The sequence below is a fragment of the Metopolophium dirhodum genome, chromosome 1 (assembly GCF_019925205.1).
Source record: "Metopolophium dirhodum isolate CAU chromosome 1, ASM1992520v1, whole genome shotgun sequence".
Classification (NCBI taxonomy): Eukaryota; Metazoa; Arthropoda; class Insecta; order Hemiptera; family Aphididae; genus Metopolophium; species Metopolophium dirhodum.
In genome coordinates this window covers 108,054,283-108,071,090 of record NC_083560.1, presented here as the reverse complement: position 1 = coordinate 108,071,090, position 16,808 = coordinate 108,054,283, and the positions used below count along the sequence as shown (strand labels likewise).

The window sequence follows — 16,808 nt, the reverse complement described above, 5'->3', positions numbered from 1 at the left end:
TAGCGCAGCGGCTGTGCCAGGTGGGATGCTTGGCGTTCAGGTCACCTGCAATGACAAGCCAGTGGTTTCCGTTGGTCAGGGCGTCAATATCAGCGGTGTTCAATGGTTGGTTTGGACTCTTGTACACGGCGGAGATTTGAATTTGATGATAGATTTCTGTGGATATTTCGATGGTGGTTGATGATAATGAGGTCGGAATCATGATACGCCTGTGCACGATTCTACGGTGAACGAGAACGGCGGTGCCTCCGCATGCATGACCGCGTGCTGAGGTATTGTCCAAGCGGTAGACATGGTAGTTTCGGAGTTTTAGTTGGTTGAGCGGTTTTAATTTTGTCTCATTTATTAGTACAATGTCGACTTTTCTTTTTACTATTAGAGCGTGTAGTTCGTTTAATTTTGATTTGATGCCATTTGAATTCCAATAAAGAATTTTAAGGTCATTCATAACTGTTAGTTGAGAGGGATATGAATGATTTAATGGTTATAGTGATAACTTCTTTTGGGTCTTCCGCCAATGAGATGGATGACAGGAGTTCTGTTAGGATGTTGATTATTGTTGTGGTGTTAGTGCTCGGATTGTTCTTGGTGGCATTTGCATAGCTTTTTTGCTGAGTGATGGGTTTTGTTGAGTTGGATGTGCAAATTGGTGAAGATACTAGAGAATTGGTCGGAAGAGGAGCGTATTCAGTTGTTAACGGATTTTTGGAGATTGGTTGTTTCGAGGGTTGATTGTTTAAGATCTGGATGTACAAAGGGCAGCCACGGTAGTTTGCCGTGTGTAAGCCTGTACAGTTGATACAAGTAGGAGTTTGGTCAGGGGTCTTCGAGCACTCGCTGGTGCGGTGAGACCCGGCGCATTTGACGCATCGAGGTGGGTTGCCGCAGTTTTGGGAGCCATGACCGAATTGTTGGCAGGAGTGGCATTGGGAAGGCCCAGATTTCTTGTAAGACTCGATAGAAATCTTTAAGTAAAATAATTCGGATATTTCATAAATGTTTTTAGCATGAGCACCGGTTAAGATGACAAGGCAGATAGGCATACGCTTATCGGTGGGGCCGAAACGTCTTACCATTTTAACATCGAAATTATGGGCTGCCAGTTCGTTTTTGAGTTCTTCGTCGGAAATAGCTGTAGGGATTCCTTTAATGACTACTATTAGTTGGCGATCGGCGGCTAGGGAAAAGGAATGAAACCCGATGTTGTTGGCATGAAGAGTCTTCTGAATTTGACGGAATTGTGCTTCGTTTGATGTTTTTAGAATGATCTTTCCGTCGGATGAAGATTTGGTGGTTAAGCCGATAGACAAGATATCTGGGTTTTGAAAGACAAACAAGCGGAGCCGCTTGACGCCACAAGGGCTCGGCGATTATAAATGCCGGTGGTAGGGAGTTTTTAGGAGATATATGATAACCTGGGGAGGTATCATTGGTAATATGATCACCAGGCTTGGATGTCGGGATCGGGTCAGCTTCAGATACATCACTGGATGATTGTGAGCCCAAGTCACTTCATGAAATGTAGGATTCGCCAGATAATGACTCGGTGTCAGGATCGGGTGATTTTGGTTCTGCACGTTGAGCGAGTGTCGCGACCTCGGCCAGTGGCTGAGGAGAGACGCACCCACCACGCGATTTCTTGACGTTGGTCGTCACTGGAGGTGTGTGGTTTCTCTTTGAGCCAGCTTTGCGGCCGCCCATGTCTGAGTACGAAACTGCTGGATTCGAAGCTGGAGGATCTTGAAAACTGACGTGCTGCAGCTCTGAACGCTGAACGGCTAATATGTGATAATGATAATGATGATAGACTTGTTAGTGAAAGTGCACCGGTATATATATACCTTCCGAGCTATCTTTACCGGTGCTGATTGGTTGACGTTTTGTTGTTTTGCCGGATAAAACCACACCGTTGTCTGGTTGTTTCCCTTTAGTTGGTGTGCTTTTCATCCGTCATAACGCTGAGGCATAATTGTTTAAAATACACTTTTGTAAGTGTGTTCCCTATGTCATCTGGTGTTGCACTTGTTTGTCATACTGTGGTCTTGAGAAAGACCTTTCTTGGTGTTGTATTGATTTAATGATTTGTTCCGTAACAACGTTCTCGTCTGAATCCTTCTCGACGGCGGTCTAGGTCATGAGCTGCTCGGCAGACCAGCACCCGTTCAAGTTGATTTGTTAAAAATTAACCATCGAGGTGATCTTTTGACCCACAGCTGACTTTCTGGCGTCGCAGATACCCGAGCCAGGCTTGTGGGCAACCTTCGAGAAACCCACCATTTCGCATTTCATATTCATCCTCCTTACACTCCTTCATGGAGTATCCAATATTCCCACAACTCCAGTTGGCTCTGATCCTATCGGGGGCCGTGCAAGTTATTGAGTTGTGGCTGAATAACTGGCACCTGTAGCATCTCTCGGTTAGATGTGTCCTGGGGCAGACCCTGCACATAGTCCACCCAACAGAAATTCTAGTTATCAACGAGTGGCAGCGCGTCTAGACATTTTGGCTGTAACAATTTGTTGCCCGGAACGAGTAGAGCAAAACCCGCACTCCTTCAATCGCTTCGCGCTCAGCCTTGGTGGTGGGATCGTCCTGTTTGGGGATGGCGAAGCGTAGAACTTCTAGCACCTCGGTTGTGGAGGACACAGGGTCTAGGTGAAGGATCTTGACCTTAACCTGGACGCCAAGTTGGAGAATCTTACCAACAGAGCCTCCCAGTAATCTCTGAGTACAACTATAATATAAATATATGAATTTTTCGTTTATAAATATTTTAGAAAAAGCAAATATTATAAAAAAATAAACTTAAACATAGTAAAACTTGATAACAAATAAAAAAAAACGTTTTAAAAATTAGAATTGATTGAACCAGTCCTGCAGTTTTGTCAGGAAATTTGCTCTAAATACAACCTTTTTAACCATTATAATTTTAACTTGCAAAAACACAGCGTCTCTGCATAAACTGTCTTGGCTGTGGACACTCGTCAATTTCGTGTCCTTCAAAATTCAAATGTCAATCACTCAAATGATCCCACCATACACTGTTTTTTTAAGTCTAATCCAGCCACAACTAGACCACCAAGTTGTTCCATGCTAGTCCGGTCAGGATCCTCCAAGCACGGTATCGTTAGTTGTAAAGGACCAGCCCCATAAAGTGTTCTTATTATCCACTGTGCTACTGAACAGTTGTGCTACCGATGGTCGTCGTCATTCTTTTTTAGTCTTATTAGACTGTGGTTTTCAAGCTAGTTTCATAACGGACAATCGGCTGACATTCTCATGTTCAATCGCCGACGTTCGCCTGTAAATGTAACCACGTTTGCCAATACTACTACTACTCCTGTTTGTGAATCATCGATTGTCATTATGACTCCTGCAAAAAAACGCCCGCACTTAGTATTGCCACTTTGATTGTACCACACATCACAGCAGTGGCGGTTTTAGGGGTGAGGCAAGTGAGGCACCACCTCACTTGTAATTATCAGGAAAATAAAAATATTTGTTTCTTTATATTGGTATTTTGTACTATTTTGAATTTAAAAATTTTAATCATATACTTTAATTTTTAATTTTTATTTATATATTTCAGACATTAAATGCTTTATAATTTAAGTTTAATAAACAAAAATATTGAATATTATTTTTTTGTTCAGAACTTGTACGAACGCGAGAATGGCTGCGCGTCCCTGTAACGTAACTTATGAGCTATTATTGCTAGCTGTTTCAATTTTAAATATTGCGCCCGGTGGCCCGTCGCCGTCGACATTCCCACTCACCGCCGTCGATAAGTTTGTGCATGCAAGGTTCGTCTACGTACACACATGTAAGCTCGTAAAATAATGTGAATAGCGCATGCGCAGACCACCACCAGAGAAGACTTAAATTAACCGCTCAACGATATTATAGACGTTGGCCGCCGCCCACCGGGCACCGGGTACATACGTATTGTATGCAGCCGCGCTACTTGCCAGGTGGAGGGCTGTTGTCACTGAAACACTGCCGTCGCAGTGTCGCACGTCTGTTATCATTTGGTCGTGAAATATTATCTATATCTATGAATATGATGAAATAATTGTTTTGTCTTTGTGATATGTTTTAAAACATATTTTGTTATACCTCTTACCCCTATGTACCCCTTACCACTTACCCCTTAGACGGTACAACTGGCCCTTAGAGTAATAGCCAATAGGGTATTTACTATTTAATATTTTTCCACATCATGTAAAGTTACATGTCAAAACCGCCACTGCACCACAGGCAAAACCCCTCAAATTGCGGTCACTTCTGGACAATGGAAACATATCCACAACTTGCGGTTAGCTGATCCGTTATATCACATTCCTGTAGATGTATATTAGCTTTTGGGTGCCGACATTCTGTCATCCATACTGTGTGACTGTCTCATTTCGGGTAATGTAGGTGAGCTTACTGGCGTTAAAAACAATTAACGATTTGATTCTGTTTGGGCCAACCAATTCAGCTCCACCTGTGTCACTTACCACAATGCGTGTGTCAACGTTCAACACCCTTGATACAACTCTAAGAAAGTTTTGGGACCTGGGAGAACTGCCTGTCGTTCACGACTTAAGTCCAGATGACAACGTTGCAGAAGGATTCTACATCTCAACACACCACTCGGCTAAGTTCAGGTCATTTTATGGTTACCATTCCTTTTTGAAAACAGTTTCCTGTATTAGATGATTCCAAGTATCATGCTTTTCAACGGTACAAGGCCATTGAGATCCGGTTTAGTCGACAACCTGATCTTCATAAACACTACATCGACTTCATGCGAGATTACTTGTCAAGTAGGCCCATGGAACTTGTACCAATGTATAAGCGTGACAGTCCATTGACTTACTGTATACCACATTATTGTGTCATAGAACCTAACAGCAAGACAACAAAATTGCGTGTTGTATTTAATGCTTCTGCCCGTACTTCAACTGGAGCTTCTCTGAATGAGAGTATGTAAGGTCCAAAGTGACACCCAGATATCCAAGTTTTAATGCTCGTTTCTGGAAGTACCTTTTTATGGCTGACATGAAAAAGATGTATCACAAAATCTTAGTTCAACCTTCAGATCGAGATTATTTGAGAATCCTGTATTGATTTTCATCCTCGTTTCTTATTGACGAATATCAGCTCTGTACGGTTACGTATGGTACTTCAGAAGCACCTTTTCAAGCTCTGTACACAATTGCAGGTCAACTGACTTTGTCAGAAGGAATTTAGACAGCAATAAAGGCGCAGAGTTAATAAAAATTGGTGCAAACCTAGGTCCAAATCCAGTGTTGTAAAAATACTTTTAAAAAGTATTTAAATACTTTTTTAGTATTTTTATTAAATTATTTTTTAAAAGTATTTGAAATAACCTTTAGATACAAAAAAAAATTCTATTTAGTTCTGATATAATTTGTTATAATCAAAAATCTGATCAGTCATGTTAGTTCCTTTTTAGTGATAGTTCCATCACAACAATGAACTTTTCTCTACAGAGGTATAATATATTAGATTAAAACTATATAGGTATGTATTTGGATAATTGGATATCCCATACCGTCATCGATCCTCATCGACGATAAACAATAATGATATTATTGATAACCATTTTCTTGGTAAATAGGTAGTACTAATAGTTATTAGTTAGCAAGGCTGGGCAAGTTAATGATTTTTTTTAACTCAGTTAAGTTAAATTAATATGCACCAATAACAAAAAGTTAAAAGTTAAAAGTTAATTTAACTATAGGTTAACTCAGTTAAGTTAAAAGTTAATACACATTTTTTGTTAACTTTTTATGAAGTTAAAAAAAAGTTAATTTGTTTATACAACGCTAACGTACTTAATTTTTTTCCAACCCAAAACTAAATTATAGGATATAGTGTTAATACTTCATACAGATTTCCATATAAGTAAGATTCGAATGATATAAATTTTTAACTTTATACAATTTACAATACATATTTTTTGACATGAAAACATAATAGACTGAAATAGTGAAATATTAACTTGTTAATTAAGAAAGAAATTTAGTAAGTTAACAGTTAAGTTAATGAAAAGCCAAAAGTAACTAGTTAAGTTAAAAAGTTAAAATAAAATTAACTTTTTAACTTAACTTTAACTTTTTAACTCGTTAATGCCCAGCCTTGTTAGTTAGTAATAATATTTTCGTATAGTTAAATAAATTATAAAATATAATAGCTGTTAAGCAAAAGTTTGTTGCATAATATATATTTTGTTATCGACTTAATTAGCTCATTCTGGTACCGTAGTCGTCGAACGACTGGAGAAAAAAACATTTAATGAAACTATTAATCGACGTAAACCGATATCGAATTGTCCATAAATGATAAATATATAATATAATATTGTTATTATGTTGAAGGATAAACATGACGGCGTGGTTTTTTTTCAATAAAATAGTATTCAATAGTAAAAAAAAAGTATTTGAATACTTTTACTCAAATACATTAACTCAGATACTTTACAACATTGTTCAAATCCAGACAACGAAACCAACACAATTAAATTCTTTAAAACAACTAAATTACTTAAGCTAGTTTAGCCAACATTTGCAATGTACAAAATATCAAAATAACTAATTCAATACTGCTTTTATTGTACCTTTTTTCTTTTTTCTCTGTTCTCCATTATAAATGCAATGTATTTATGTTTATAATGTTATGCTAATGACCATAGTAGTCGAAGAAGAATTTGTACAATTTCTATACCAATAAAAAAAAAGCTTATATAAATATGAACCATAGTTAATGGAAGGCCGTAAATTTCCGGAAAATAATAGGGCGGAACGATAAAAATCCGGAAGGTAAAATGTGCGGAACGTAGGATTCCGGAAAGTAAAACGCCGGAAAGTAAGATCCCGGACCGTAAAAATCCGGACAGTAAAAATCAGGAATGTAAAATCCCGGACCGTAATATTCCGGAACGTAAAATTCCGGAATATAAAATCCCGGAACGTAATTTCCCGGAAAGTAAAAATCCGAAAAAAAATAAAAACAATGATTCCCAAAATTGTTTGGTTATATAATTACTAAATACCTTTAATTTCATATTTAACTAACGTAGTAACTAATATGAGTAAAAAGTATGATAAAAAGGTGAACAAGTGGGTACCTTCTGCTGTATACATCAGAGTATACAACTATTCAAAAAACGATTCAGAGAGGTGACGGTGTGACAGTCTGCATACCTATACTTTGAATAAATAATCAAATATACAAATTTAACAACTAAAAAAAAAATCCTAGCCTAAAAAATGGCCATAAATAGAATTTCTTGCAAGTTAACTTGTTTTTTTGTTCTAAGTAGAAAAATCTTGAAGAACCTTGTACTACATTTTCTAATGTTGGCTATGAAAGAAAACGAATTGAAATAGGTCAAAATTCTAAAATCAGATTATCAGAAAAAATGATTGTGGATTTCCGTTTTCCGCACAACTTTTTTACAGTATTAACAACTTATGTGGAATTTTGTATGATATTTTCAGGTTTTTAAATGGAGCGAAAAATGATTTGTTAACTTTAAAATGTTGATATTAACATCTGGTGAAAATGTATCCATGATTATTGGTTTTTGAGTTACCTACACCAAAAAAAAAAATTGATTTGGTCGAAAATTGGATTTGCGTAAAAATTCTGATTTGTCTGTTTTTTTTTGTTTTTCCGTACGCTTTTGGAATGTATTTACCACAAGATTCACCAACTATAGATTTATTTTTCGATCAGAAAAGATTCTGAAGTTGAAAATCGGATCATTATTTCGACTACTAATCGTGTACACAGACACAAGAATAAAAAAAAAAATAAAAAATCACACATCATTATAAAACCAATACGTCATAATATCTATATAGGTACTTCAGAGTTTATATTTTGGAATCGGATTATCAACACACAAAACTACACGTCAACGGGGGCAGTATCTGTCATTACCTACTCATTAATCATTATCATTATATCTTGTGTTTTTGTAACCTAACCAATTTGTTTATTATAATTTATAATATATTTTAATTACTGGACAATATTTTAGGATATTTTATTTTATTTTATTATCTAAGTACATACCTAAGTATATTTATTGAATTTGAGTAAAAGCATTAGTTTAAAAACATTATTAAATTAATGATTTAAGTAATATGTGCAACATAGACTACAGCTATTGATGTTTTAAAGAATTTTTTTAATTGTTTAAAGTCTGTTGATAAATCGTTATACTCATAGTTCCAGTGGCGTATTTTGGATATTCGAGGGGTCCGGTCACACCCCTTGGTTTGTGTAGTATACAGGCAAAGGTATATAGTATATATAGTTCCCCTCACCTTGGGAGGTTTTTAGAAAAGCCACCGCATAGTTTTTGTTAAACATGAACAAAATACAAAAAAATCATTATCTATTTTTTATCTAGATAAATTCCTATCGATAATCTATTATCTTTATCTGGATAATATTTTAGTTATCTATTCCCAACACTGAATTTATTGAAATTAATTCACAAAGTTTTCCGAAAACTATTATTTTAGAAAATAGAAGTTATACCTGTTTTAAATTTGCGGTTAGGTATTATATTCTCAAATAGTACGTATTATAATATCGTGCGTAATTATAATGTTATTAAATCACGTCATTAACTATTATAATACTATACGGATATGATAATAATAATATAAAACTATTATTAAACACAAATTTGAATTAGCAACAAACCTTCAAACATTTTAAACTCCAATAAATAGCTGAATTCGAACAATTATTTTTAAGTATAAATTAATCCGTCAGAAATATAAACAAATTAAGTGACTATCTAATAGCTTAGGTAATAAAAATGTTATATATAACTAAAATGTAATAACTTACAAACTTATATAAAATATAAATTATGTTATCGAGTATTGATTTTTGATTATCAATTAAAATGCAATTGATAGAAGAGAAGTTATTACATAGTTGTATTTGTCTTAATATCAAACCTTGCCAATTTTTAACTTTTTTTTTGAGACTGAAAAAGATTTTTCACCTTCACAAGATGAAGGTACAGAGAATTGCTATACAATATCACTTACAAAAAATAAATGTAATGGTGACCCTTAGATAACTTTTTGTTAATTATTTTTACACGCACAGGTCTGACAGTAATTTCAGGTTCAAAAATACTGACAATAATAAGTAGAATCATCGTAAATAAAACTAACCTTTTAAATTTAATGAATTACAATTTACTAGATTGGTACCTAGCTTTTATTCTAATATATACATTAGGGTGGTCCTTATTTTTTCAATGTGATTTTTTTAATACAGTACCCCCCTAATTTGCTAAGTTATATGAATAAGTCATTTGGGTAAAATTTGGAAGATCTCACTCAACCCCTTCTGGTTCCGCATTAGGGTTGAAATATGGAAAAAGAGGGTAGTTTTTTGTTTTTTTTATTTAACTCAGAATGTATAGTGTTTAGCGAAAATATGTAAAGAACTAAATGATATATTTTAACATTGTATATAAAAAAGCATATTACATAAATTCTCGTAAGTCCATTTATTTTTAAGAAAACTCATTACTTTACAAAATATTGTATATATTTAACGAAATTGGATTTATTTTGTTTTTAAATATGTACAACGTACGGTTGGATATATGACAAAATATGTTGAGTAACAATTATACAGAATTAAATAATATAAAAAAAACATTACGGCTAAAAAAGTCTTAAGATTCTGTAATATACGTTTTGGTTTTATTTACTTGATTTTCGTGTAATTTTTATAACATAAAAATAGAATTACCAATATGAATTTTTTTCATCAAACTGTAGGTATAATTAATTAATGACACCTAAAATGGTTTCTTTAGCGTATGTCTGTCACTTTGCGGGTATTTTTTCCGGTAGTCTTGAACAGAATAGAAAATATAATAACTTTTTTAAGTTTAATTTATTTTGAAAATAGTAAAATATATTACTTGTAAAACAAGTGGTTTTTGCTCTTTGTTTTTTGTAAATTTCTTGTTATATTCTTCAACGAGCTTGACTCCCCTCTCAGCTGTGTCATTTACGACTTTTAGTGAGTTTATAATTTGTTTTCCTATTTTGTAGTCCTCGTGATTATTCCAATTGGCCGGGTCAATAGTTAAAAATTGTGTGGAAATTTGAAATCTCTTGAACATTCCAATCGATTTAGAGTTTATTAAATCAATTAAAAGATCTTTTTGAATAAACTATGAAACATCTACCAATTTCAGTGCTATTTTTTTTTTCAACTCGATATTTTCCTCATTATCGTTTATGCTTGAATCGTAGGTACTCAAAATTTTCTCAGCCATTTTAAGTTTCGTACTGTTATCTACACGATCGTCAAATATCGAAAATGCAACACACTCTGGATTTAAATACCACGAATGATTTATTATTTTCTTTATAGCTACGTCTGAAATTCTTTATTTGTACAATGTATATTCTTCTAATTTTTTTAAAAATAATATATCATTAAGTGGAGCTTCAATTGCATTGGGTGACGAAAACCAAGCCTGAACGTAACATTTAACTATAAAACAACAAATATCTTTTAACGCCTTTTCTTCTTTTCTATTTAATTTAAATTGATCTTTAAATATGTATAGCTTTAAAGAATATATGGCCTTAGCCATCCATCTGGCTAAATGGTATGGACCAGGCTGCCTAAAAGCAATGCCTCGAGGTAGAACACCGCCTAAAAATATGATGACGAGTTCTAAAAACTCTTGGTAATCATCTCGAGGAAGATTTTCAGTAATTTTTTTTTCGCATATAAAATAATTTCGTCAGCGTCATTTTTTAAAATATTATGAATATAGAAATCAGGAACCTATGTGGAAAATTTGCTTTTATCAATATTTTCCCACGCGTGTTGAAATCTTTAAAAAAGTAATATATCTGGTCCTATCATGGGAAACAACTTAACTTCTAAAAATACACCTTGTAAAACAAGTTCAAAAATGTGATGTCGGCACGCCAAAAATAAAATTTCTCTTTCTAAATTTTGTTCTAATAGTATGCATGCCCCATTCAACCTCCCTGTGTTAGAAGCTGTAGTATCAAATACGAATGCTTGGACTTTATCTAGTTATGACCATTTTTGTAAAGTATCATACACAGCTGAAGATATTTCATATCCTGTCCCAGAAGGTATTTGCGGGACTTCAAGAAGTTGTTCAACATTCATGACTGTTGAAATAATTGGCAAACGATCAACATTATTCTTTCCGGTAAGGGCTGGAAGTATTTTTGAATCCCAATGGATCACTACATAATTTAATTTTTTTTCGTGAAATTCGGAATTAATATTTTCCGATATTTTTTGTCGATAGTCTTCACGAGACCTTTTAATTGATGTTCGGTTTATTAAACTATGAAGACAATATCGTAAATGTTTTGATAAAAATATGTGCCAACGAAAAAAATAAGATAAGATAAGACTTAGCAATATTATTCAGTGATAACAAGGGTAACAGAAAAGTTGAATTCTAAAAATAATTATTTCCATAGCCACCGACAAATGTTTACAGTTTTTTTTCGACTGATTAACTATTACATATTAAATAAAAATTGTACTGTTATCATACATCCATATATATTTACATTATATGCTTTTAAATAAACGAGAAAAATGTATATTACAATACATTGAATATTTTTATTATATAGTTTTCCATGAAAACCAATGGACTTACGAGAATTTACGAAATATGCTTTTTTATAGACAATGTTAAAATCTATCATTTAGCTTTTCACATATTTTCGTTAAATACCATACCTTCTGAATTAAATAAAAAAAACAAAAAACCACCCTCTTTTTCCATATTTCAACCCTAATGCGGCACCAGAAGGGGTTGAGTGAGATCTTCAAAATTTTACCCAAATAACTAACTTATATAACTTAACAAATTAAGGGGGTACCGTGTTCAATTTTCAAACAAAAATATTTGACCCATATAAATAAGGACCACCCTAATATACATAGGTATTTGCCAATTTAATTTCTAACATGTTTTCTCGATAAATTTTAGGTATGTATTTTCAATATTTTAAGGACGACTTATAAAAGATCATTGATACTTGGTCGAATAAACAATGTCAAATGCATATAAATAGCCCAAAATTAATCTAAATATTTTAAAAATATCGTTGCGTATAGAAAATAGTGCTGCTCTAACCACCAATAACGCTCTAGGGCAACAATATTTGACACCCTTCTCCCCCCCACAAAAAAATATTGACTTCACATTTTTAGCTTATAATTAACCACGTATATTTAAGCATAAAAAAAAAATAAAATTCATTCAATTACCTACTTTTTTGTAATCAAATTGGTAATAGTGGTCATTCTATTACTCTCAATCCGTGATTGTCGCAGATAAATAGAATAAATAAATATATTATATTATACATATATTTATACTTGTATATATTATAGATTACTTCCGTGGCGCTAAGTATAAAATTATATATAATTTATCTGTTACCAAAGGAATGGTGCATAGCAATTATTTATTGTTTTTATTCAACTATTTTAGAAAAAAAACATATTATTTGTTTACTTACAAGTTTCAAGAATATTTTAGTTTTTTTTATAGAAGATATTTTCATCAATTCATCATATATTAAGCTTTTAAGAACCTAAAAACCCGCTCTTTACCAAACATTATATTCAAATTTAATACATTCATTATTATAGTGACCTACTATACAGCAGAGCGTTACCCACTTGACTACCCCTTTATTTTTTAGTATTTATACCTAAAGTTCAAAAACTTCAATACAATGTGTTCTATAAGCTTTTCTTCAGATAGGTACAGTAAAAAATTCGAGCGTTATTATGGAAAACAATCTTATGAGATTCTAAAATTTGAATTTTTCCGTAATCGTATACGATTACGATTTTAGATTATTAAATTTTCTAAATATTTCGATTATTTTAGTTATTTATACGTAGACGTATGAAATATTCGATTTTTTATAAGTTTTTATTTTATAAATGTTTTACTTACTTTTTTTTTTAAAACTAAATTTTTCATACGTTTACTAATTGCCTTCTTTCCAGTGGAACGTTTTTTTGCGCGTGTTAATTGGGTGACATCGTATAAATAATAAATTAATATAAAATTAATTTTATGAATGAACAGTGAATACTCTTCACTTAACAATTAATGTTCAACTAAAAGTAAATTTCTGATGGGGTAATGCATAGTAAGTATAATATCTAGGGTCTATTACAATAATTATAATGTGTTTATTTTTGTATATTACGAGTTTACATAATATCAGTGTGTCATTTATTATTAAATTATTTCATAATAACATCATAACAAAACTATTTCTGGAAATTATGATGGGCGCACTGAATGCCGATAATCATAGCGCGCGGCACTGGACACGATGTGGTGGGGTAAATCTTATTGGCTGCCGTAACGACCGTAGGCAGCAGCACATTACAGCCAAATAAAACTGAAATCTCTACGTAAAAACTGCTTCGCGCGGGAAAGAACCGAGAAGTCTAGAGTCATAACTAAGAAACGAAATTTTCACCACATATAATGGAGAACTTTAGCTGTGAAATGTCGTTTTTATTTTTTTAATATTGGTACTTCAAAAAAAGTTATTCAAATTTAAAAAATCAAAAAAAAAATCGATTTTTAAACAATTATAACTTTTTTAGTATAAATGATATCGAAAAAATAAAAACGACATTTCACAGCTTAAGTTCTCCTTAATATGTGGTGAAAATTTCGTTTCTAAGTTATGACTCTAGCCTTCTCGGTTCTTTCCCGCGCGAAGCAGTTTTTACGGACGAATTTATACATGTGTAGCGTCCCCTTAATGATAATCGACTAATAACCATCATATCAATATCAAACAATAATTCATATATTTACAATAATTATAATCACGGCTATTACGGGATACAACTATTTAAAGCTATCAATGTTATGGACACAGTTTTATAATATTATTATCTGTGGTTATGGTTGACTTCTCATCTGCCGCTACCCCCACCACCGTATAGCATGAAATTGAGCTCCCATAAAAATAACATTGAAAGACTACACATTTTAACTTAACATAACTTTGGGATAAATGGTCGTATTGCGTTAACTTTGTTACCAACTTTTTTATGTTCATGTGGACTTCAAATTTATATACATATTGTAATTATAATTTATATGCATATATATTTATTTAATTTACCAAAAATAAAAATTATATTAACAACATTTTTACTAATGAAAAAATAAACATTTTGCTTGGTTTTATATATAAAAGTTAGGTAATTCCACAAACATAATATTCATTAATACATACATTTATTAAGTACATAAAAACATTTATAAATTTTTAAATAAAACTAATTTGGAAAGCTTAACCTTTAATGAAGATTTATTTTTTTATACTTCACGAATATTGTACTCTTTTTGATAGTGACGCATTCTTATATTAATAAAATGTTTACAAATAGCTTTAAATAATGTGTATTCATGACTAGGAGTACCAAGATCAACATTGATAGGATGGAATCCAGTAAAAAATAAATTTTTACTTTTAGCTAGTATGCTTCTCTTAGCACACTCAAAAATATTTAAGGATACATTTTTATGTAATGCTTTTTCCTTTACAACAATATTTTGAAATGATTTTTCTAAATGTTGAACAATCAAAGAAATAGCCTTTGAAACAATAAACAGTTTTCTTCTATTAACAGAAGAAGTAAATGTTAAACTGTTTGCATAAATATGATCAGATTGATGTTCTGTTAATGCTTCAATACAAAAAGTACAGGAAATTTTTTTTACCAAGTTACGAATAATATATCCCGAAATATAATCTAAAATATCAGTAGTATATTTTCCTAACTGTAAATTGTTAATTTGATCTATATATGTTTGAATTTCACTTTCATCATCATCAAATGTTGTTTCTTCCTGTACACTCCTTACACTTCTTTTATCAGAGCGAAATTCTAAAATGTCATCTTCAAGTGCATCAAAATCACAACAGTTACCACTCTCAACTGTTATATTTCTTGTAAATAATAGCTGCTTCAAAGTATGTTTAAACTGAATGCAATTAGGATTATTGTTACATCCCCAGTTAACTAAACAGTAAATACAATAGTTAAAACATTAAATCTAATTTAAAAAAAAAAAATTTAATTTGTTCATAAAAACTTACTTCATTTCTGTTAAGCAGACAGCGTTTAACAGGCATTTTTTCTTGTAAATACTTAGGAAAACCATTGAATATTCTAGGATAAGCGTCTTCTTTCAATAGTCTCACACTTGCTGCAGGGCGAATTTGATAGTCCTCAGGTATGAAATGTTCACTGCATATAAAAGAGTATTTTGTAGGAATGAAATCTTTTCTTTTGATCATTTTCACCCATTTTTGTAGTAACTCTGGTTTGTTGAGTGGAAATCTAAATATTAAAATTAAGGTTTCAATTGGATTCTAATTTATATTTTATTACAACAGTAATAGAAGCTATTAATTGCAATAAATAGCATGAATTTAAATTAAAAATATATTTACCATGACTACTTATATTAAATTTAAAATGTTACAAGAAAATAATACTCACCTATGGAATTGAATAGACTTTAATTTACTTTCTTTGCTCCACCTGTTGGTACATGCAAAAGCCAAACATGACAAAACCATTTTAATTCCTGTATGGAGAGCAACTTAATGTCTCAATCCTTTAATTACTTTATACAGGTAATTACATAAAACAAAACAAATACTTAATACAGTGAATACTAAAATATACTGCACGTCTGCAGCCATAACATAAGTCGTAATATACAAACATTTTTTGCCATACAGGAGTGGGGGTAACGTCAAACGCGACGGCTCGTTTTTACGGCCGAGTCCGCGCTCCAGTATATTCTTATCTATCTCAGTGGGTTGACTTGAGGGGACTGCCGATTATAAGAATGATATTGTATTTATTGTATCGACAGCCGCAAAAGAGTTATTCACAGATGCCTCATCACAATCAGTTAGATTTTATAGAAAATAGCGACATTGATAAGAATTCGCAGATTCTATAGTCCGTCAATTATTTTATATTTAGGAAATTATGTAATATATTACTATTTAGATATTCTTAATAAAAGGATTTTTATTAAATTACCAATTGTCTTATAATAATAATCGTTAAAAAAATGTATTAGATCATTTTTTTTTACCGCATACAAGGCAAACAGAACGAAATTATGTAACAAAAGTAAGTTCTAACTCAGTGCTTGGAAGGAACGTGTTCAAAGGAATCCATTCCTTTAATTTCGTTCCATTATTAGGAACTTATTGGCAACGTAGTTCCTTTTTCATGTTTAGGAACGTACTGGAATTTCGTTCACTTTTTAGAGGAACATGAACGATTTTTTTCGTTCCATTCTGCGTTCATTTAATGTTTACAAAATATAAATTCAGTATTTCTGTCGCGGCGGTTTATTTATACAGTATCGTAGGTACATGACATTTTGACTGAATGTTTATATTAGCATTTTCCATACACCATAACATTTTCCAAATATTTTGAGCTGTTTACGAACATTTTCAGTTTCCATTTTTTTAAGTTTTTTTTTTCTATAAATATCAATACAATTTTATTTGTTGGGTAAAAAAGCTTGAAAATGTAATACAAGGCTCCTACTATATTGTTACAGTTACATTTGAAAAATATTAAAAATCCTTAGTCACTATACGGGATTTTTAATTTTTTTCATCTGCCTTTGAAATAATAATCTAGAAGCCTTATA

The 16,808-nt window shown here is 32.1% G+C and overlaps 1 protein-coding gene and 1 pseudogene across 1 annotated transcript; both read right to left on the bottom strand.

Moving 5' to 3' along the window:
* Positions 1-9,851: 9,851 nt before the first annotated feature.
* LOC132934612 (uncharacterized) lies at positions 9,852-10,337 on the bottom strand (annotated as a pseudogene).
* Positions 10,338-11,116: 779 nt separating this feature from the next.
* Positions 11,117-15,705, bottom strand: LOC132949470 (THAP domain-containing protein 1-like). Its single transcript, XM_061020383.1, has 5 exons — positions 15,626-15,705; positions 15,220-15,463; positions 14,942-15,104; positions 14,588-14,806; positions 11,117-11,295 (listed from the first exon to the last, which is right to left on the bottom strand). The coding sequence occupies exons 1-5, from the start codon at positions 15,703-15,705 to the stop codon at positions 11,117-11,119; spliced, it is 885 nt and encodes a 294-aa protein (XP_060876366.1).
* Between the last annotated feature and the right edge of the window lie 1,103 nt (positions 15,706-16,808).